Source organism: Watersipora subatra, chromosome 7, assembly GCF_963576615.1.
Source record: "Watersipora subatra chromosome 7, tzWatSuba1.1, whole genome shotgun sequence".
NCBI lineage: Eukaryota > Metazoa > Bryozoa > Gymnolaemata > Cheilostomatida > Watersiporidae > Watersipora > Watersipora subatra.
In genome coordinates, this window is record NC_088714.1 from 48610122 (window position 1) to 48635737 (window position 25616).

The 25616-nt window shown below is 33.8% G+C and overlaps 1 protein-coding gene across 2 annotated transcripts in view; it reads right to left on the reverse strand.

The window, feature by feature from the left end:
* The window catches only part of LOC137399514 (peroxisomal membrane protein 11C-like), a 34139-nt gene that overhangs the window by 3250 nt on the left and 5273 nt on the right, over positions 1–25616 (reverse strand). Inside the window, exons 2-4 of one of the 2 annotated variants that reach the window (XM_068085660.1) lie at positions 7662–7736; positions 4653–4888; positions 2589–2770 (exon numbers count right to left, since the gene is read on the reverse strand). In XM_068085660.1, coding sequence (XP_067941761.1) covers positions 2589–2770; positions 4653–4886 — 416 coding nt within the window. In that variant the 5' untranslated portion in view covers positions 4887–4888; positions 7662–7736. Of the gene's footprint in view, positions 1–2588; positions 2771–4652; positions 4889–7661; positions 7737–25616 lie in introns of those variants that run through there. The other variant, XM_068085662.1, reaches the window with a different exon arrangement.

Here is a 25616-nt window from a genome sequence, read left to right on the forward strand (position 1 = left end):
CCATTGCAAATCATAGAAAAATACTGATAATTTCTGATAAAATCTACTAAAACTTGGTGCAAGTTCATCTTTAGAGAACGCTATGTTATAGATATAACTGATATAAAGAGAAAATGGTTTGAGATTTGACCCATTTCAGTGAAAATGAGATGAATGCCAGGCGTGACATGGGTAATAAAATGATTGCCATTACTACTACGCACTGACAATAAGCTTATTAATAAGCCTTATAGCTGTTCATGAATATCATTCGTGCTACCAAAAAGCTTTTATAACGACCTGCCTTTGTACCTATACAAAAACAACAATCAAGCATCGCAAAATTATCAGATCCACTCAAAACTTTGCCGCAGTAAATTTAAGAAGTGAGGTTATCTCCGAGCCAAAAACCAACCAGTTGCAAAGTTGTTACTTTGCTCATGAAGCAGCATAAAATCATGAGTTCAATTTTTTTATTTCTGGTTTTAGATAAATGAAAGAAATATTGTAAACAGGAAAATCCTTCAAGCGATGATATTTTGGCTACTACATTTCTATATCAGATGTGTGTCTAAATTTTGATCAAACTGCAAAAACGATAGTGTTTTTCTTTTGTAACCGGTTCCGCTAAACTACGAAAATATTAAACATTCCTTTTGTTTTTAAAATGCATTAATAATTTTGCAAATCTTTTTGCTGATTGTAAAAAACTTTAAATTGAAGTTGTATGACAGAAACTCTGTTTTTACAGCAATATCAAATGTATGCCAGCAAAAAATAGTAGCCATGACTCAATTCTACCTGAGAAAGCAATGAAACCCCTAGCGAAATAATTGATATTTGCTATACAGTCAATAGACTGAGCAAATGTATGTAGCTAAATTAGTGATTGTGGGTTATTGTTATTATGATATCGTCATAGGTCAATTTTGTAAGAATTGATTTTGTTTATTTTGAGGAATTGAATAGTCATTTAAGTTAAGCTAGCTAAATAAGTAAGAATTGAATCGTAATGTTTTTGCAATTAATTGCGAATTGAATCGACTTTTATCGACATATGATGCAAAAGAATAAGGAATTGAATTATTAATATTTTGATGAGAATTGAAATGAATTGAGTCATTTTTCAAAGCTCTATAAATATCTCTGCTAAAGACCTTGAACAAGCCATTAAACTAAATTTGCAGCAGGTCTTCAAAGTCAAATGTGTAAAACGCCTAAAATCTTCCATCTGTCAGGCTCAAAATCTACCTTAGCTGTTACTGCAAACGCATAGCAAAATCTTGCAAGTAACAAGCAAGTTTCCTGGGGACTATTTTCTTCGCAATTGATGCCAAAATGGGCATAAAAAAGTGCAATCACTCCAGTTTGTAAAAAATAAAGGTTCTACAGAAGTGATGCAAGATAGATAAATCAAAAACTAGAAAGCCAATTCATCTATGATGCATATTTCAAGGAGTTTTGATTGCTCATTGACAAGTTAGAAAATTATTAGATTCAATAATAAAACCAGTTCCTAAAAAGATGGTTTCCAACGTAAACCTAGTAGAATATTTTAAGAAATGTTATTATGGTAAGCTTAAAGCATTGTTGATGTATGTTCAGGTTAAACAATCTGGGAACATACATTGTTAAGCAGAGTGGCTTTTATGTAGAATCAGCAAATTCATGAAGCATGTTATTAAGAAACTTTTTTGTAACTAAAATGTATAAGAATGTTTTGTCACAGTCGAAAAAATAACTAGTTTAGATCAGACGTTTGATGATGAATAAAAAGAATTGCCGCTATTGTTTACAAAATACTTGACCAAATTCCTAAATGCTTCAACCAATCACAAACTATTTCTGGAATAAAGATACACTACTGGTAAACATCTCAGTGGTACATTCGTTCAGGAACAGTTTATCAGAACTAATGCGAGATTTGACCTTGAAAAATGAACTCCGCCCATATATGGATAAATTTGTTTACTTTTTAGAGATAGACGAACTAATTAAAACAGCGATATTACGAAAAAAACAAACAAAAAAGGTAGCCCTTTACCTCAACAACAGTTTAGCTTTATTCCATAGAATGGCGGAGAAACTGAGCTATCTGTTTTTGCACGACGGTTCCATATTCAAAGTTTCAACGCCATTGATTTATCGGTAAGCTGCCCTACATAATATTAATGCACAATTCTTTTTCCACACTATCAAACAATTAATGCTTTCAAGCCATGGCTAATTATGCATATTTTAGATAGTTACAAAGAAACTGATGTTTAAAATGACCTAAAGTTTAGTGATTCCATGTAAAAGATGCTGCATAACAACATAGCGTAAACAAATTGTTTCACCTTAACATGACCTTTAACTGTTCAACAACACCCCTCTTCCCCTTACCAGCTGTGACTTAGACAGAAGTATATGAGCATCAGCAGTGACCCATTTTAATACTTTCACTATCCGACATATGAAACCAACTACTTAGCATCCTTTGTCATACACGCGTGGAACGACTGCAATGAGAAAGCAATGCTGATGAACGATTTGATGTAGCTACAAATGAAAATTTGTAGACTTGCATGCGGTTGATCGCTCAACATTATTGTGTTATGTATACAAACCGTATTAATGCTAGACTGAGTGAGACTGCCCAGAGGGTGGTTGCACGACCCACCCATAGAAGATATTTGCTTTCAGGTAAAGCTCCTATCTGACAGAACATGGCTATGTGTTCTACTGGAAAAAACAGTTGCGAGCTAAGGTTGCCTAGAACTTTTAAGATTCTTTGTAACATCGGTTCATCCTAAAAGAAAAATTAAAATGATTTTGTCATATGCGCTAAACTAGGCTACTATTTTAGTGTTGTTATCTGGATAATAAAAGCATTACGCACACTTAGCAGGATAATAGTTCTAATTATCTGAATATTACTCTTTATATAAATAATCTGGCCAGTAAATCATTTACATGAGTTTAGAATAAAAATAGCGATAATGAAAAGAGTGTTTCACTAAAGCATGGCATTATTAATACATGGCATTAACAAGTAAAGTTTGACGTTCTACAAACTGTTTTGAAGAATTGCAACAATAAAGGTTGACTTGCAACAAAATTCACATTACAGTTATTTGGTATCAAAAGATAAACCATGTCTTGCTCTGCTGTGTTGTAAGTGCAAAATATGTGGAAATGTGATTACAAGCTCTTAAAAGTTCAAAAACGAACAGTTGATCGCCGCAATCACAAAACTGTCGTAGATTAAAATCCCTTTCCAAAACGGCTCAAATGGAACGTAGATGAACAAGATGACTTGTTTACACTTTAATGCAATCTCATTCGTCAGAATATATTCACAAATATACTTCATGCATTTAATAAAACCATGTCTATTGTCGTTATGCGTCTATTTCATCACCATTGTAATGCTGTCATTTTGAGCACGGATATCTTAAAACCCACTGGAAAACTTGTTTAATTTTTTAACCTTAGTTCGAAGGAGTGCATATCATCCTCTGATAAACATCCGAGCCTGTTGGTAATCTGTGATGGTCGAAAAATGCTGCATAAATTATTCACGCTGTTTGGCAGGAAGTATGGGTCACATGATCAGATTACAGCTAGACGATTAGACCAAGCCAAAACAAAACTGTAAAGTAGCAAGCATCTATATTTTATACGGGCTTTCCGGTATAACCTCGAAGTGTTTGTCAAAAACTAGTGCTAAGAGAAGTTTTATATTGAACCTTTTATTGGCCTTTCAATTCACGTGAGAACATCATGTGTCAAAACAATAACCAAATGGATTGACTACATCAGAGAAATAAACTAATTCCAATCTACGGCGGTTTCGTGATGGCGACGATTAACTGTTCATTTTTGAGCTTTTAAGAGCTTGTAATCACATTTCCACATATTTTGCACCTACAACACAGCAGAGCAAGACATGGTTTATCTTTTGATACCAAATAACTGTAATGTGAATTTTGTTGCAAGTAAACCTTTAAGGTGGAGAAACACTGAAAAACCATAACTGAGTAATAAGCCAAAATTCGTATCTATTTTGAAGTTATCTTGCTAGCAAGATTAGCAAGAAAATGTTTGACAATATTAGGGGATAACAAACACAAGTTATCTACATAATGTCAGTTAAAATCATAAAAAAGATCATTCATCAATCGACTACACCGTGTGAAGGTTTCACTAAAGGTGTGCATAAGTGCTCTCTACTAGCTTAGAAAGTGTACCCCCTCAGATAACCCAACACTCCATTTCGATATGTCAATCATCCAGGTAGTGTGATTAGGTATGATCCAAACATGATGGTGGTTGAAAAATGGTGAAACAAAAGGAAACCATAACAAGGCAAAATTCTGGGTAGCTTATCTATATTTGGTACAAATAAATTATGGTATGCTGATTTTTTAAGTGATAGAAATGATATTGTCTTACCTTGAAGAGATGAAAAACACAAAAAAGTATGTTCAGATAGAACAGCCAGAGTCAGGGAAATAGGAAAGACACAAGAAAAAATGTATGGATGCAGTAAAGGAAGACATGCAGGAACTATGAATGATGGACCAGCAAAAAAGGAAAACCTTTTGTGACTTTTAAAATGAAAAATGTCGAAAACAACAAGATTTTTTGCTTAAAAAATAAATAAAACTACATGGCATATCATACCCTACCTCTGTTCCGAGACCATAGCCTAAAGTTGTCTGCAGCATTGGAATGTCATCTAAAAAGCGTGTAAAGGCACGTGTCCTACTAACAGCCGTACCAAATAGAGAAAATCTAACAGCTAGCTTGCGCCCCTGGAGTCGTGCAGCAACCAACTGGCAAGCGAATCCTATGATCCTGAGAAATCTATCTCTCCAAGCTTGGGTTTTAAGCAGATGAGCAAGCTTATCTATAGTGTCCATTGCTAAAATTGATGTAAAATACAATGAAATCTCAGAGGTAGATTAATACACCAATTTACGCTTTGGTAATAGTATAGTTTAGCGGAGTTGCTAGTTTCATGTAGTTAGATTAGTTTAATCGCCAGTAAAATAGTAAACATGTAATACCAAATCATGTTAAACATTGATTGGTTATTTGGCGTGAACATAAAATTATTAACAATTTTTATGTTAATAAAAATTGTATTTTTCCTGAATACGATTTACCGGATACCAGCACCAGTCCAATAATAGTCACTTGTGAGGGCGTGGAGAAAATGATCGTAGGTCTTGTAAAGGGCAAAGCCCCTGGGCCCGACGGCTTAAGAAAAGAGGACTTCATGGTTGACGTCAGCACAGTGTCAGCAATGCTCACACTGGTTTACCAATACTCTTTAAATACCGGAAGTTTACCTTCTGCATGGAAATTAGCCAATGTCACACCAGTTTATAAAAAAGGCGATAAGACTCTCGCCGGAAATTATCGCCCTGTCTCACTAACATCAATAGCGTGCAAGATGCTTGAACACATCATTTTGAGCTATATCAATAAGAGCCTAAATCTTTCCTCGCATCAGCACGGCTTTAGGCATGGACTGTCGTGTACCACTCAACTGGTCACTGTTGTCCATGATCTTATGGATGCAAATAATGAAAATCAGCAAATACACGCTGCAGTTCTTGATTTTTCGAAGGCCTTTGATAAGGTATCACATTCTCTGCTTATAGTTAAACTTTTAGGTGCTGGGGTCCATCATTCGATTGTTTATTGGATTCAAAATTTTTTAAGCAACCGATTTCAAAAAGTTATTATAAACGGTCATGCATCAGCACCCTTAAAAGTCCACTCTGGAGTGCCGCAGGGCTCCGTTTTGGGGCCCACACTCTTTTTAATATATATTGACAAGGTCGGATCAGTTTTAAAACACTCCACCATCAGACTGTTTGCTGATGACGCTCTTCTGTACAGTCGAATTGATAATCACCATGATTGCATAAATTTTCAGTCTGACCTCACTGCCTTGGAAAATTGGGCCTCTGAGTCCAAAATGATTTTTAATGTAACAAAGTGTCAAATTGTAAATTTTAATTTCACGTCAGACTCTGGCGTCCCAGCTGAGTACAACCTTTATAATACCAATCTGGAAGTTGTGGATAGCTTTAAATATTTGGGCGTGATTATTACAAATACATTGAGCTGGGACCACCATATAACATCGATTTGTACCAAAGCATTACAAACCTTGGGAATGATAAAACGGGTTCTTTTTAATGCTCCTAATAAAGTAAAGAAAATCGCATATTTGACTTTATGTAGACCCGCCTTGGAGTACGCTTGTGAGGTCTGGGACCCTTTTTTAGTCAAACACATATCTCAAATTGAATTTATACAAAGAAGAGCCGTGAGATTTATATGTAATTTGAAAGGAGTTGCTAGCGTAACGGAAGCTCGAGAGAATATCCAGTTGGAAGTTTTAGAGATCAGAAGAAAACGAGCAAGACTCAACCTTTTAATAAACATTTTATCTAATAGCACACACTCAGCGCTAATTGAAAGTTTTAATTTTTTAATGTCCCAACCACACCAGTATGACACCAGATCATCTCGGTCTAACGCTCCAAAGGCAATCGCCTGCAACACAAACACATATTTTAACAGCTTCATTCCACGAACTTCTCGGGATATTAGATTGGGAGATCATTAGAACAGGAAGGTTTTATTAATTGATGTTTTAAATTCACTTGTTCAAATAGATAAATTTTTATTCTTATACAATCTATGCAAACGGTCTCCACTTCCTCCTTTTGAGGTCTCGAGACTCTTTTTAATCAGAATCAGAATCAGAAAAAACAACGCGTAACCTCATAGACCTATTAATTATAAGTATAGTTAATAGGTCTATGCGTAACACATTACTTGCAAAGAACAGCAGTATTTGCCCAAGTACTTGCGCATGACAATGGTAGACTTTTTCTTATAATCACTTTTGATCCACCAACACAAATAACACACCTATCACAAAAAAGGGTCACAATGATAATATGTTTTTGGACAAATGAAAATAACGAAACTAGAAAATGATGGAGTAACAAGACAAATATGTTATTATTCTATTAAACAGCCAAGGTCTTGCTGCAAGACAACCAAAAACTAACTCTAAATCAATAATGATATCATGGAAAAAGTTTTACCACAAGATTTGTCTGGCAATGTCGCAATTGTAATACTATAACTGTAGGGCATACTTGACAATGTTGCAACCGATACCGAACATCAGATCGTTGTATCAAAGAATCATTAATTAGTCGTGTGATCATGTACATGTAGTTTAAAGCTGACCTCACTTAGTTTTTTTAACCTTTAAATAAATTATACATGTATTAACAAGAGCTAATATCAACAGAGGACCATAAAATCTGCTAAGTGGAATTTCCGAACGGCATTGCAAGATTATTTTATCATTCCAGCTCTCTTGATAGCAAAGCTCAGTGCTGCGTACTTAACTAAAGTATTTTACAACTACAAGTGATATCTTTTTCAACCTTTTTGGCAAACCACAAGGATTGCATATGGATCACTGCAAGAAGTTTTGATGAGATCACCGAAATGTTGTTCTAGGTTTTAAAGAAAGAATGCTTCAAACTAGAAATACTCTAGTAGATTTGACTCAAATAGTTGCATGAAATAACATTAGGCCAATTTTAATGGCATAAGCAATGGCTAGCTCTTTAACGGTGAATTAAATACTTACATACCAGTAAAGATAAGAAAAGATGCAGGCGTCCGAATCTTACAGGCAATGAGTTGACAATGAACTTGTTCAGTCGTACCTGGATAATGTAGAAATTGAGGGGTGCCATAAATGTCTCCTCAAAGTAAAAACTTTACGATAGAACTACGGCTAGAATTTCGCCGTTCGACGCTGCTAGTTGGCTCTGATCAGGGCCAGCAAATGCTATTTGAGTTGTTTCCGCACAGTGTGTGTAAAGGTGACAACTCCTCAACAGTTTTACTGCTTTGTTAAAATGAAGCTTATGATTTTGATTAAACAGAGGCAACAGAACTAGGCTATTTAAAACTATCTAAAATTATTTTAGCAACTCAAAAGCTAAAAATGATAATCATGCATAACACAATGTGGTCATATGATTCTCTCAAATAAGCAAGGTGAGGAAGCAGGCTGTTATAGGTGGATGTGTAAAAATTATGTTAAGCATCAGTAATCTGAATCCACACAACATAAGTGTTGAATCTGCTTTGTCATCTTATTCTATTTTGACTATGTTTAGTTAGTGCAGTTTTGCTTAGCTTGTGGGAACTAATGTTATTATTACTGGTTCAGGTACTGATAAAGGTGTTACGCTGTTGTAAGCAATACTCATATTTACCAGTAAAAGTTACTTTTTATTTTTTTATTTTCATATTTTCAAGTCTAACAATTAAAATACACAACTAACCAAATTCTAAAGCAATAATATTAATGACAAAAGGTTAAAATAGCTAATGAAAGATACGTCCTTACTCGGACGGTCATCCATGCTTGTTTGCTCAGTCCTGTACGGCTGTAAGTCTTGACAGTCAAACGAGAGTCGTGACAGTCCATAGGTTAAGAGTTTTGGCAGTTGAGATAATGGCGTAGAGGAGGCTCAGCTGATGAAGAAGAAAGAAGCTTCGTAGGCGGAGAAAAAGAGATTCTTCAGCAGGCAGAGGGGAGAGCACCTAAGCAAGCCTTCGGAAAGGAGAGAGAGGCTGAGTCATTAAAGCTGTAGCCTTTTATAGATCTTTTGTATCAGGGCTGGGCAAAGTGCGGCTCTAGAGCCGCATGCAGCTTTTGCAAATTTTGTTGCGGCTCTTTCAAATCTGTGAAAATTCAAATTCTTTTGGCGTATATAAAAATATCCTTATAATATACTGTACAAAACTACATACATTGTGACATATTAGGCTTATCTAAAAGTGCACTATTACTGTGTTATATATAGCCTACACATGCATCATGAGTCATAATTCATGACATCATGTACATGTAGCTTTTCTGATGTACATATGAGTAGTATAGTGAGAGCAGATCTACACACACTAGGCGGAGCTTAGGGAGCAGGAAGTGACATCACATCAGGATCTGTTTGATTGACAGTTGGGGGGCGGAGCTAGGCGGTGTTGAGTCATGGTGTGAGTCATGGCGATCTGCGTGATTCGTGGTGCGAGTGAGTAATGGTGTGAGTTGGTTGGTGACGTCGCGGTGGTGGTGTCGGTGGCCGAGTGGTGAGTCGGGCCGCGAGACGATTCGCGGTTGTATTTGGGATTATCGGATTTCGTTGGCGTCCGGTAGAGGTCGCTCTTCCGTGCCGTTTCGGGGATTGACGGAGAGCTCGGTGGCGACGGGTTGACGGACGGTGGCGGATGGATTTCGAGATCGTCGGAGCTTGTATGTATTTTCTTTTTTCCGATCCCGAATGAGAATGATGTGTCCGCGAACGAATATTCATTTTGATTGTAAACTTCATAAATTCTGAAATTATCCATCGCTGTTATGGTTCCACTACTTTTTTAAAGATAATGTATAAATTGATGAAGTATTATTAGTTAGTGTTGATTGTTACTGGAGCTTCTGAGGAGTCAACTTCCAATAGTATGAATATCGACATTATTTCTGAAAGAACTTCCCAATTGAATATGAAACAAAGAGAGTATAGAAGACCAACCAAGTCTAGATTGAACAGAACTACGTCATTACGAAGATCATCAAGAAAAAGTTCGGTAGTAAAGCGGTTATTCGAATCCAAGGAAAATTATATGGAAGGAGATGAGAAAATTACGTCACCTATTGCAACAGTTTTTAAAACCGAGGAAATGCAAGAACCATGGAAATGGATTGATCTAAAAGTTTTGGATATTCCAGCTTCGTTAGAAGTAATACAAGCAAATAAGTCTGAAGAAAATGACAATTGTGAGATTGCGTTGCAATTCTTCGTTGAACGTAAGGGAGAGCGTGTGGTATTATGTTCGATCATCGAACCTCAAAAGTATAACATTCCCTCATCATTTCAATGGTTGACACCAGCTCTCATGATATTGGATCGAAGTGAGATTTACATGAACTCTAAGTCTTCATCAGGATTAAAACTTTTCAGAATTGACGGAGCATGCAATCTGAAGGAATTCAGAGAGAAATTAAACAAAGATTATAAACTCTGTATATCAAGACAGTAATGAGTTAAGGAAATGATATTATGATTTAATTTTATATAGTTTATTTGATGATATATCATAGGGATTTAAACTTACTATCAATGGATATGTTATTGAATAAAAGTTTTGTATATAAAAATGCTAAAACATAATATAAAAAAGACTATTGAATTTCATTCAATCCCAATTTTCTTCTTCTTCTTTCATTGTCGAATGAGAATGAACTGTCTACAATCAAAACATACATTATTTTTAGTGAGATATAGTAAAAGTAAGACATACAATCAGATTAGATGTACATATACTTATTATCTGTATTTTAATAACACTCCTGATGATCTCTTACTACACTTTATAATAATTGTACATATACTTATTCTCTGTACTTTATTAACACTCCTGATGATCTCTGACAGCACTTTATAATAATTGTACATATACTTATTCTCTGTACTTTATTAACACTCTTGATGATCTTTTACAGCACTTTATAATAATTGTACATATACTTATTCTCTGTACTTTATTAATACTCCTGATGATCTCTTACAGCACTTTATAATAATTGTACACATACTTATTCTCAGTACTTTATTAACACTCCTGATGATCTTTTACAGCACTTTAGAATAATTGTACACATACTTATTCTCTGTACTTTATTAACACTCTTGATGATCTCTTACTACACTTTATAATAATTGTACACATACTTATTCTCTGTATTTTATTAACACTCTTGATGGACTTTTACTACACTTTATAATAATTGTACACATACTTATTCTCTGTACTTTTTTACCACACCTGATGATCTCTTACAGCACTTTATAATAATTGTACATATACTTATTCTCAGTACTTTATTAACACTCTTGATGATCTCTTACAGCACTTTATAATAATTGTACATATACTTATTCTCAGTACTTTATTAACACTCTTGATGATCTCTTACAGCACTTTATAATAATTGTACACATACTTATTCTCAGTACTTTATTAACACTCCTAATGATCTCTTACAGTACTTTATAATAATTGTACATATACTTATTCTCTGTACTTTATTAACACTCTTGATGATCTCTTACAGCACTTTATAATAATTGTACACATACTTATTCTCAGTACTTTATTAACACTCTTGATGATCTCTTACAGCACTTTATAATAATTGTACACATACTTATTCTCAGTACTTTATTAACACTCTTGATGATCTTTTACAGCACTTTATAATAATTGTACACATACTTATTCTCTGTATTTTATTAACACTCTTGATGGTCTTTTACTACACTTTATAATAATTGTACACATACTTATTCTCTGTACTTTTTTACCACACCTGATGATCTATTACACCACTTTAGAATAATTGTACACATACTTATTCTCTGTACTTTATTAACACTCTTGATGATCTCTTACTACACTTTATAATAATTGTACACATACTTATTCTCTGTATTTTATTAACACTCTTGATGGACTTTTACTACACTTTATAATAATTGTACACATACTTATTCTCTGTACTTTTTTACCACACCTGATGATCTCTTACAGCACTTTATAATAATTGTACATATACTTATTCTCAGTACTTTATTAACACTCTTGATGATCTCTTACAGCACTTTATAATAATTGTACACATACTTATTCTCAGTACTTTATTAACACTCCTAATGATCTCTTACAGTACTTTATAATAATTGTACATATACTTATTCTCTGTACTTTATTAACACTCTTGATGATCTCTTACAGCACTTTATAATAATTGTACACATACTTATTCTCAGTACTTTATTAACACTCCTGATGATCTCTTAATACACTTTATAATAATTGTACATATACTTATTCTCTGTACTTTATTAACACTCTTGATGATCTCTTACTACACTTTATAATAATTGTACATATACTTATTCTCAGTACTTTATTAACACTCCTGATGATCTCTTACAGCACTTTATAATAATTGTACATATACTTATTCTCAGTACTTTATTAACACTCTTGATGATCTCTTACAGTACTTTATAATAATTGTACATATACTTATTCTCTGTACTTTATTAACACTCCTGATGATCTCTTACAGCACTTTATAATAATTGTACATATACTTATTCTCTGTACTTTATTAACACTCTTGATGATCTCTTAATACACTTTATAATAATTGTACATATACTTATTCTCTGTACTTTATTAACACTCTTGATGATCTCTTACTACACTTTATAATAATTGTACATATACTTATTCTCAGTACTTTATTAACACTCCTGATGATCTCTTACAGCACTTTATAATAATTGTACATATACTTATTCTCAGTACTTTATTAACACTCTTGATGATCTCTTACAGCACTTTATAATAATTGTACATATACTTAATATCTGTACTTTATTAACACTCTTGATGAACTCTTACAGCACTTTATAATAATTGTACATATACTTATTATCTGTACTTTGTTAACACACCTGATGATCTCTTACAACACTTTATAATAATTGTACATATACTTATTCTCTGTACTTTATTAACACTCTTGATGATCTCTTACAGCACTTTATAATAATTGTACATATACTTAATATCTGTACTTTATTAACACTCTTGATGAACTCTTACAGCACTTTATAATAATTGTACATATACTTATTATCTGTACTTTAATAACACTCCTGATGATCTCTTACTACACTTTATAATAATTGTACATATACTTATTCTCTGTACTTTATTAACAATCCTGATGATCTCTGACAGCACTTTATAATAATTGTACATATACTTATTCTCTGTACTTTATTAACACTCTTGATGATCTCTTACAGCACTTTATAATAATTGTACATATACTTATTCTCTGTACTTTATTAATACTCCTGATGTTCTCTTACAACACTTTATAATAATTGTACACATACTTATTCTCAGTACTTTATTAACACTCCTGATGATCTTTTACAGCACTTTAGAATAATTATACACATACTTATTCTCTGTACTTTATTAACACTCTTGATGATCTCTTACTACACTTTATAATAATTGTACACATACTTATTCTCTGTATTTTATTAACACTCTTGATGGTCTTTTACTACACTTTATAATAATTGTCCACATACTTATTATCTGTACTTTTTTACCACACCTGATGATCTCTTACAGCACTTTATAATAATTGTATATATACTTATTCTCAGTACTTTATTAACACTCTTGATGATCTCTTACAGCACTTTATAATAATTGTACATATACTTATTCTCTGTACTTTATTAATACTCTTGATGTTCTCTTACAACACTTTATAATAATTGTACACATACTTATTCTCAGTACTTTATTAACACTCCTGATGATCTTTTACAGCACTTTAGAATAATTATACACATACTTATTCTCTGTACTTTATTAACACTCTTGATGATCTCTTACTACACTTTATAATAATTGTACACATACTTATTCTCTGTATTTTATTAACACTCTTGATGGTCTTTTACTACACTTTATAATAATTGTCCACATACTTATTATCTGTACTTTTTTACCACACCTGATGATCTCTTACAGCACTTTATAATAATTGTATATATACTTATTCTCAGTACTTTATTAACACTCTTGATGATCTCTTACAGCACTTTATAATAATTGTACATATACTTATTCTCTGTATTTTATTAACACTCTTGATGGTCTTTTACTACAGTTTATAATAATTGTACACATACTTATTATCTGTACTTTTTTACCACACCTGATGATCTCTTACAGCACTTTATAATAATTGTACATATACTTATTCTCAGTACTTTATTAACACTCTTGATGATCTCTTACAGCACTTTATAATAATTGTACATATACTTATTCTCTGTACTTTATTAACACTCTTGATGAACTCTTACAGAACTTTATAATAATTGTACATATACTTATTACCTGTACTTTAATAACACTCCTGATGATCTCTTACTACACTTTATAATAATTGTACATATACTTATTCTCTGTACTTTATTAACAATCCTGATGATCTCTGACAGCACTTTATAATAATTGTACATATACTTATTCTCTGTACTTTATTAACACTCTTGATGATCTTTTACAGCACTTAATAATAATTGTACATATACTTATTCTCTGTACTTTATTAATACTCCTGATGTTCTCTTACAGCACTTTATAATAATTGTACACATACTTATTCTTAGTACTTTATTAACACTCCTGATGATCTTTTACAGCACTTTAGAATAATTGATAAAAGCTACTGAAGATACAATAAACAAAGCTAGGATTGTGCTAGTCCATGTTGATATACAAGTGAGCAGTGATTATAAATGTATATAATATTAAAATGTGAGTAAGATAAAACTACTAAAGATACAATAAGCAAAACTAGGATTGTGCTAGGCCATGTTGATATACAAGTGAGCAATGATTATAAATGTATATATAATAATAAAATGTGAGTAAGATAAAAGCTAGGGTTGTGCTAGTTCATGTTAATGTACAAGTGAGCAGTGATTATAAATGTATATATAATAATAAAATGTGAGTAAGATAAAAGCTACTCAAGATAGAATAAACAAAGCTAGGATTGTGCTAGTCCGTGTTAATATACAAGTGAGCAGTGATTATAAATGTATATATAATAATAAAATGTGAGTAAGATAAAAGTTACTGAAGATACAATAAACAGAGCTAGGATTGTGCTAGTCTTTGTTAATATACAAGTGAGCAGCGAATATAAATGAATATATAATAATAAAACGTGAGTAAGATAAAAGATACTGAAGATACAATAAAACAAAGCTAGGATTGTGCTAAACCCTGTTGATGTACAAGTGAGCAATGATTTTAAATGTATATATAATAAAATGTGAGTAAGATAAAAGCTACTGAAGATACAATAAACAAAGTTAGGATTGTGCTAGGCCATGTTAATATACAAGTGAGCAGTGATTATAAATGTATATATAATAATAAAATGTGAGTAAGATAAAATCTACTCAAGATACAATAAGCAAAACTAGGATTGTGCTAGGCCATGCTGATATACAAGTGAGCAATGATTATAAATGTATATATAATAATAAAATGTGAGTAAGATAAAAGCTACTGAAGATACAATCAAAGCTAGGATTGTACTAGTCCATGATGATATACAAGGGAGCAGTGATTATAAATATATATAATAATAAAATGTGAGTAAGATAAAAGCTACTGAAGATACAATAAACAAAAACTAGGATTGTACTAGTCTATGTTGGTGTACAAGTGAGCAATGATTATAAATGTATATATAATAATAAAATGTGAGTAAGATAAAAGCTACTGAAGATACAATAAACAAAGCTAGGACTGTGCTAGTCCATGTTAATATACAAGTGAGCAGTGATTATAATTATATATAATAATAAAATGTATTATTATATATACTCACATTACTCACTCTCATTTTATTATTATATATAATTATAATCACTGCTCACTTGTATATTAATATGGACTAGTACAGTCCTAGCTTTGTTTATTGTATCTTCAGTAGCTTTTATCTTACTCTCATTTTATTATTATATATACATTTATAATCATTGCCCACTTGTACATCAACATAGACTAGTACAATCCTGCTTTGATTATTGTATCTTCAGTAGCTTTTATCTTACTCACGATTTATTATATATATATATTTATAATCACTGCTCCCTTGTATATCAACATGGACTAGCACAATCCTAGCTTTGTTTATTGTATCTTCAGTAGCTTTTATCTTACTCACATTTTATTATTATATATACATTTATAATCACTGCTCACTTGTATATTAACTCTTTCGCTACCACGTTAATTGTTGACCAAACGATTATTCTGCCCAAGTTAATTCAAACGGATTTTCTAAAAAATCCGATATACCGTTAGTATTTAAGCAATATCTCAAAAAATGAAAACATATATCGTTTTACTTTTAAATGTATCTTATTCAGAACAAAATTCTCCACAAGATAGGTGTAAAATTGTTTAGCAACTCTTACTCTCACAAAATTCCTGACGCTTTTCTTTGCGTTGAACAAACTCGGTGTGTTTCTTATTGTCATGACGATAACGGTCTGGTTTTACCGTTTTTGAAAAAATAATTAGAAATGGAATTGTTGAACCAAAAATTTAGTTGCACGTCATTGGCAACAAGGTTGTTTCATTGGAAACAATTATTTCAACAACATGTGGAGATTACTGTCTTCTCTTTGCAATATTTTGGAGCAGAGGATGTTCAATAGAAGATTTTCTAACAGTTATGCTAAAAATTTCTGAAACAGATACACGAGATCATGTAGTTCGAAAAACTATACTAGATAGATATGATTAGAATGAAAAAAAAAAAATTAGTAAAAGTCTTAATAACGAAGAAAATGAAGGTGTTGACAATGTACATATTCAAGGAACTTCCCAAATTGTTAAATTACTAGAAGATCTGACATAAATTTTTTTTTTCTATATTTTACAATTGAATATACATATATACTTTATATCGAAATAAAGTTGGTAACAAATACAACCGAATATTATTTACTTTTTGATATAAGTTTTATATATTGATATACTCACACTGAGTTGGAGCTATCCTCAAAATAATCCACGTATTAATCCATGTATGCCCCTTTACTAGTTCATCATCTTCATCTATTTACTGGTCGAGAAACTGTTATGGAATGGTTAAGCCAAACCAAACAGGAGAATTCCATAGGTAAACCTAGGAAAACAATCAAGTCGAATGCCAAGGCGCTTGTCCATACAACAGCCCCTGAAAACAGCGACACTCAACGAACTTAATCGCGAGTAGCCGGCTAACAGAATTCTAGCTGAAGCATACAAGCCTTATGGTATCAACACTCGATCGACCCAAATTCTCAAATATAAGTAGGTATCAAGAGATGGTTAATGAGGCAGAATATTCCATCAGATTATGCAACGCTTATATAGTGAATTGAAGAATGATGGGTGTGTCCAAAGGAATTAATGAAGCGAAAATAGTAAACAGATTTTCGCGAAATTGAATTTCGCGAAAGTGAATTTCGCGAAATTAGATTTCGCGAAATTACACATTATATATATTATATAGTCAACTTTCGCGAAAGTGAATTTCGCGAAAGTGAATTTCGCGAAATTAGATTTCGCGAAATTGGATTTCGCGAAATTACACATATATATTATATAGTCAACTTTCGCGAAATTGAATTTCGCGAAAGTGAATTTCGCGAAATTGGATTTCGCGAAATTGGATTTCGCGAAATTACACATATATATTATATAGTCAACTTTCGCGAAATTGAATTTCGCGAAAGTGAATTTCGCGAAAACTGTTTATATATATCATTAGATCACAAAATTATTGAACCGCGACAACACTTCTACTTGTTATAAATCCTTCGAGCGAATATGCCTTTTCAATTCAGTTCATAACTTCACAATGAGTACCAGAGACAACAGAAAAAGGAAATTTCAAGAACGGTTACATTGTGTAGATAAATGTGTGAAGCGATGGGGTTACTGCTCTCATGGAATGGAAATAAGCGTTCGGAAGCGAAAAGCTTGTCGATTTCTCTTACGTGAAAAGTTCTATCAAGATCTCAACGAAAGATTACGGTTTACAGTAAGTACTACAAATTCAATCTAGATGTTATGTAGGAATGATACAATGAATCTTCTCTTCTGAGTAGTAACTATGTGTTCTAGGCTGATTGTATTCATTGCAATTGCAAACTCCAATATCTTAGCAAAGTGTATGTTATATCCCTACTCAGATTAAAACAGATTATTTTAACTGAATATCCTCCTCTGTCTGTGTGTCCTAGTCTGACTATGTGATGTAACATATTTGTTTTTCTTATTGTCTGTATGTCCTACTCTAGCTGATTGCATATCCTATTCTGTCTGCATTACATCTTGCATATCATTCTATGATTCGATGACTAATGCAATTGAAATTTACAATTTAAGTTGGAGTCCATTGTGAATGTAGAGTCTACTATCTCAGCAAGGATATAGTAAACCATCCTGACTGTAATCATTGCAATTGCAGGCTCCCGTATCTCAACAGGAAGATTCCATTCAGAAAAAGGATGGATCTTCTTCTTCTTCAGTAAGTATTACATTATATTTGATTTTTAGTTTGAATGAATGATCTAATCTGATTGTATGTCTTACTTTTACTATATCTCACTAAAAATAATGTCTGTTTTGATTGTAGACAGTTCATTCTCATTCGACAATGAAAGAAGAAGAAGAAAATTGGGATTGAATGAAATTCAATAGTCTTTTTTATATTATGTTTTAGCATTTTTATATACAAAACTTTTATTCAATAACATATCCATTGATAGTAAGTTTAAATCCCTATGATATATCATCAAATAAACTATATAAAATTTAATCATAATATCATTTCCTTAACTCATTACTGTCTTGATATACAGAGTTTATAATCTTTGTTTTAATTTCTCTCTGAATTCCTTCAGATTGCATGCTCCGTCAATTCTGAAAAGTTTTAATCCTGATGAAGACTTAGAGGCGATAGATAATTTCAGAATTTATGAAGTTTACAATCAAAATGAATATTCGTTCGCGGACACATCATTCTCATTCGGGATCGGAAAAAAGAAAATACATACAAGCTCCGACGATCTCGAAATCCATCCGCCACCGTCCGTCAACCCGTCACCACCGAGCTCTCCGTCAATCCCCGAAACGGCACGGAAGAGCGACCTCTACCGGACGCCAACGAAATCCGATAATCCCAAATACAACCGCGAATCGTCTCGCGGCCCGACTCACCACTCGGCCACCGACACCACCACCGCGACGTCACCAACCAACTCACACCATTACTCACTCGCACCACGAATCACACAGATCGCCATGACTCACACCATGACTCAACACCGCCTAGCTCCGCCCCCCAACTGTCAATCAAACAGATCCTGATGTGATGTCACTTCCTGCTCCCTAAGCTCCGCCTAGTGTGTGTAGATCTGCTCTCACTATACTACTCATATGTAATAACGTCCGTTGCTGACCTAATGAGGACAAAAATAGAATGCTCCAGAAAGGTTCATCAGGAAGTCATTTCATCATGATTTCATAATGCTGGCTTATATACGAGATGCTCGTAAGATGCTGTGCCTTAGTTGAACATGTCATTTGCAATTGAGCCAATTAATGCAGTGGGGGTAGCAATGGCATCTTCAACAAAACAAACCATTCCCAGAGTTACAATGGAAGCCTCACAAAGTAAACGAAATAGAAACGAAGCTACAAGATAGTTCCAAGATGAGTGGACCTTGGAATATGCATTCATTTTTAGGCATGGCAAACCGCAATGTCTATTGTGCCAGGAAACAATCTCCGCTAACATGAAGACGAATATCAAATGACATCATGCGGCGAAGCACAAAGAGTTTACTGCAACATTTTCACTGAGATCTTTAGCTAGCCATCAAAAGCTAGATAAACTTCAAAAATCCCTAACTTTTTTAGAAAATATGCTAGTTTCTTTCACAGCTACTGATAAACGCGCTACAGAAGCTTCTCTACGAGTCTTAAAGATTCTAGCAAAAGCAATGCTTCCCTATTCTCATGCTGAGATTGTAAAATAATGCATGGTTGAGGCTATGGAAACACATTTTCCAGATAAGCGTGATGTGATTGGTAAAGTCAAGGCAATACCACTTTCTAGGAAAACTGCCACTGGTAGAATTGAAAGCATTAATGATTATCTCAGAATGACTTTGCTAAACCATATAGACCAGGCGGATTACTTTTCAATCGCCATTGATGAATCTACTGATATAATGGATGTAGCTCAATTAGCAGTCTTTGTAAGGTATGTAGGCTACTGTGGCTACACTAACAACTGGTAATCATTTTTACCATGCATTTGCAAGCTGAAGTCATATGAGTGCATTTTCAAAGACAGCAAAGAGAGAACACAACTCCAAGTAGAAAATGTTGCATTTATTTTATGATATTTGTTTCAAAGTGACTAACCCACACATTTATACTACAAGCTTCTTTATGAAGCATCAGTATGTTTCTTTATAAGGCATAGTATTATGCTTTAGTCATATACCCTGTGGTGCAGATTCTTTAATAGTGAAGAAATGAAGGAGGAGCTTCTTACTTTGGTTGGATAAAAAGTAGAAACCACCGGTCAGGCTACCTATGATGCTCTCGTTAAAAGACTTGACAAGATGAAGATACCTCTCCACAAATGCATATCTGTAACAACAGATGGCGCACCAGCCATGGTTGGAAGAGACCAAGGGATCATAGCTAGATTGAAGAAGGATATGCCATCAATGCTAGCATTCCATTGCATCATCCACCAAACTGTTCTATGAGGAAAACTAAATGATCACTTTTAACAACTAATGTGTAAGGCTATAAAGATGATCAACTTCTTTAGAAGTCAATCAGCTCTCAGACAAAGAAACTTAAGGAAGTTTCCCAAAGAAAGCGATGTCACTTGTGAAGATTTACTAACATACAATAACATTAGATGGCTAAAGAAGAGAAATGCTCTGTCGAGGTTGTGGAGTATTTGTCAGGAGCTAACCTCATTTCTAAATACATGCACAAGCCTGAATGCAAAACAGTTTCAAAAGAGGATGAGCTTTTCTAAAGATATGAGTGACCTTGCCTTCCTTGTTGACATGTGTGGCCATTTGAATGATTTGAACCTCAAGCTTCAAGGGAAGAACAAGGCTATCAATAATACACTACCAGCTGTTCAAGCCTTCTCCCATATGTTGGAGTTGTTTCTGGTGGATGTGCAAGGTGATATGCTTCGCTTTCCTACTCTAAAAGCATTTTTAGATGAGGATGAAGAAATGGCCTCTTGTACAGCTGAGCACACTCACTTAATAGAAAAGCTGCAACAAGAGTTTAGCAATCGATTTAGTCAGTTTCAATCTTTGAAACATATCATACAACTCATAAAAGCACCTCAGAAGGCAAAGCCTAATGGAGAGTGGGTTAGTCAGCTGCCATTAAAAAGTGTTAATGTCTCATCTCCACAACTGGATTTGTGTAACCTCAAAGGTACAGATATAGATGAAATTGAGGAAGGATTCTACTTGAAAGCTTCAACAAAGGCTGAATATACACAGCTTGCTCAACTAGGAAGATGGTTGCACAGTTCCTACGATGTTTGCTGCCACATATGTAGGATATATGTGAATCAGCATTTTTATACATGAATAATATCAAGAGCAAGTCGAGATCCACTTTGACCCAAGATCACTTGTGTCAGCTCCTAAGAATAGCATGCTGCAGTGGAGAGCCAGACTACCAAGAGATAATGAGCAGCCATAAACAGTTCCATGTATCTCACTAAACTTTAAGTTATACGAAGCTCTTTAGGCTCACTTCAACATTGTTTAATGTTATTGCAAAAGTATTTTAATAAATAAATTTAATTACAATACCACTACCAAACTTGTATTATCAGTATGAAATGTTATACTGATACACATATTATGTGGCTTCCAAAAATCTTGCAACTTTGAAATTTGGCTCTTTGAGAAAAAACTTTGCCCACCCTGTTTTATATGATGCCTTTTATATGAAGACAACAGCTCCAATGACTCAGCCTCTCTCCCTCTCTATCCCGAGGACTTGCTTAGGCGCTCTCCCTTCTGTCTACTGAAGAATCTTTTTTCCCCCGCCTATGAAGCTTCATTCTCCTTCATCAGCTGAGCCTCCTCTACGCCATTATCTCAACTGCCAAAACTCTCCACCTATGAACTGTCGTGGCTCTCGTTTGACTGTCAAGACTTACAGCCGTACGGGACTGAGCAAACAAGCATGGATGACCATTCGAGTAAGGGTGTAACTTTCATTAGCTATTTTAACCTTTTGTCATTAATATTATTGTTTTAGAATTTTGTTAGTTGTGTATTTTAATTGTTGGACTTATAGAATAAAATGTGAGATGTGGGACGGCTAGCCTGTGACAATAGATTAAGTGTTGAGGTTCAACGCTTTATGTCAGGCGTGTGTAAATATCTTGTTTACGTAAGTCTTTAGCTGGTGCACGCGATGTAGACATGTAGGGTGGAGCTCATGACTTACTCCTGGTATCTAGGTCATATATGACAGTAGTGACAGATCTGCATGTGTACTCATTTGATTCGTCTTAAAAAAATTTTGGTGGTTTTTTGGTGATAGTGGTTGGTAGGTTCAATTGCTTCGACATCTTTTTGGCAAGTTCTCCATTTGGTGTTGATGCAATTTTTATGATTGAATCTTCCAATTTTCAAGTTTTTAATTTGCTTTTGACGTTTTCTTATTATTGGATCTTTCGATGTCTTCGTGCATTTTGCTGCTTGTATGTACTGTATTATACGCCTATCATGTGCTCTGGCTGCGTTTCCTGTTGGTATGTTGTTTTTGCAATATCTCCATACAACAAGGCCATTGAAATTAATGGCTAGGAGCCAAAAGATGAAAAAGATGTAATTCCAATTATTTTGTTTCTTCTTACTGAATCCGTAACATTCTTGTCGTTACATGATAAAAGTGCATATTTATGTTTTGGTCAACAGCTAGGGTTTTTGTTCTGCTTTTTAATGCTATACTGCCACAGCTGTTTTTATCCACTTTTTATCACATGCCCAAATAGGTCATTTGACTTACTGGATAATTCAATAATAAACAAGTGTGAAGCTAATTAAATGTAAATAAGAGCTTGTCATTGACAAATTACATAGTTTGTCAGTTTAACTTTTCCTCTTTAACCGTGTTTATTATTGAAAAATTTTGTTGTAATAAGCAGAATGAAGTTAAATTAGTTCTAAACCTAACCAGATATTAGTTTTCCTAGTAGACCTATCTGGGTTGTGCTGAATATTATTTATTTAGACAAATTAAAGTTTAGTCTTTTGAATTTATGACTAGTTTTTTTAAATGAATAAAGTTTAACAACAGTTCATCAACCTTTAACAAAGTTCTCAAACTTTTTCAGGCTCAATTTTTTATAAACAGTCAACAAAAACATTTAAGAATATGTTGAAAATATGACATGAACAGTTGGACGAGGGAATTTCTTATTATTGTGATGCCAGTCAGTCCTGTGTTGGAGCCAGCACCTAGCCGAGCTGACTCAGATCTACTTGGTCCAGCTCGGCTAGGGCCGATCCAGCACGACTTTGTTTGGAAGAAAGCTGGCGGAGCCTATGACCAAGCTAATATATAAGGTGGGGCAAGTGATGAGAAGACCAGATCTACTTTGCACCCGCTTATGTCTTCTTCTGCTTTGTATATAATATATTAAGCTAAGTAATGATTTATCTTGACACTTGAACATGCTGAGCTCTTGTTTAGAGTTAGAACGTGGTGCTGGTAAACTAGTGAAGATAGACGTGGGCCCTGCAAGCATCCTTTACAGTATGTACTGCTACAGCAGTGTTTAAAACTAATTATAGTAGAACAACACTAAGAAGTGTTGTATCAGTTTAACAAAATAAGTTGCAAAGAAGGTGGCAAAAAAGTATTTGATGCCATAGCTGTGAAAAAAATCTGACAATCAATATAGTTAATTGAAACCTTTTAGACGTAAATTTTCACTGATTTATTGAGTTCAACTATACCACAACTGTTATAATCTCTTAACCATTACATTTCTAGACCAACAACACGCCAAGACTGAAAACTACAAGTAAATACATTAAAGTCACTAAATGACTTTGTGACTGATGACAGTGTTACGAAACCATACACTCCAAATATAATAATTGAACCTCGAACATGATCCTAAATGCAGCAATAGACATTGCAAATTACTGTGGAATTTGTATGCCTGTACATGTAGGCTTTTTGTAATAAAAAACAGTTAACGACATATCTATTAGCTCCTCAAAAATCACTTTACCGATATCATTTTTATTTGCAATGCTTCAAATCTTTATTCAGCCATTTGTTCTGATAATTTTACTAATTAAGGAATCAAAGAGGAATCAATGATTGCATTAATAAAGAAAAATATATGCAGGGGCAGAAAACATGTATACAAACAACTTACTTTGATGACAATTGGTTTTACATGCTTTATTCTGTGGAGATTTTTCATTCGTGATATCATAACTTTTATAATATAATAGTTTTCTTATCATACTATGTCATTTGCAGTTTTAGAACATGTAGTTGTTCTGTATGCTTAGAATGTATTGTTCTATTTTTTGAATGATGCCTAGTGATGGTGGTGTGGTAGTTATAGCCTTCTTGACTCTTCAGTTCTGAGCTGTTTTTTGCGAAGATGTTCTAGTTGTGTGTTTTATCAGAAGGGAGAGAGAGGGAAAGGGAAAGAGGGAGAAGGAGGAAGGGGGAGGGCAGGAGGGGGAAAAGTGAGAGAGTGTGAGAGAGAGTGTGAGAGAGAGAGCGTGAGAGAGAGTGAGTGAGAGAGTGAGAGAGTGAGAGAGAGAGAGTGAGAGAGAGAGTGAGAAAGAGTGATAAAGAGTGAGAGAGATTGAGAGAGAGAGAGAGAGTGAGAGAGGGAGGTAGAAAGTGAGAGAAAGAAAGAGAGAGGCAGGAAGTTAGTGAGAGGCAGGAAGTTAGTGAGAGTGAGAGTGAGAAGGAGAGAGGAGAGAGAAGGAGAGAGATAGAGAGGTAGGAAGTAAGTGAGAGAGTGAGAGAGAGCTAAAGTACGAGAGAGCAGGATAATGAGATAGTGTGAGATGGAGAGAGATGGGGAAAGAGATGGAGAGAGAGATGGAAAGAGATAGAGAGAGAAAAATAGCAAGATAGCTTGATATACCCATTAACTTAGGATCAAATTTTTCTTTACCTCTGACCTTTGAACTATTTGTTTGGATAGCTTCTTGACTTTTTGATTTACCCTGGTATAATACTGACTAGTCCGTAGGATTAAAGAACTCCCCTGCTATGACTCATTCTCTCTACTCTCATCGCATTATAAATGGTTGAATAAGGTCACATCTCTACTCCTTTGTTTATTAGTAACTGAAGATATTTACATGGCTACTGACGGAGTCATTGTTCAAACTGACTTATGTTAACATACATGCATAAGTGTGCATAACTTTTTGTTTGCTTAGAAGCTGTCTTTAGCATTTTTAGTTTAAAGATATAGACAGTCCTGTTTCAGGTTCTTTTGTCTATAGAAACTTGGCATTTTTGATGTGCTGCTTAGTATCAGTATCTGTCATTATTATACTAATATTATTTTCAAGAATAATTTAGTTTTTTTCATGTTTACATAGATTTACATATTGCAATCTTTTAATACAAAATTGATAATTGCATTTTTTGTTAGCTCTTTTGACTAAGAAAAAATGAAATGAAATAGAGTGTATTCTTATAAGAATTTTGTTATTGTACACTGATACCTGTGACACCTAATACCTGTGATATATTAAGCAAATCGCAGAACTAATCAGTTTGGTGTGGAAAGA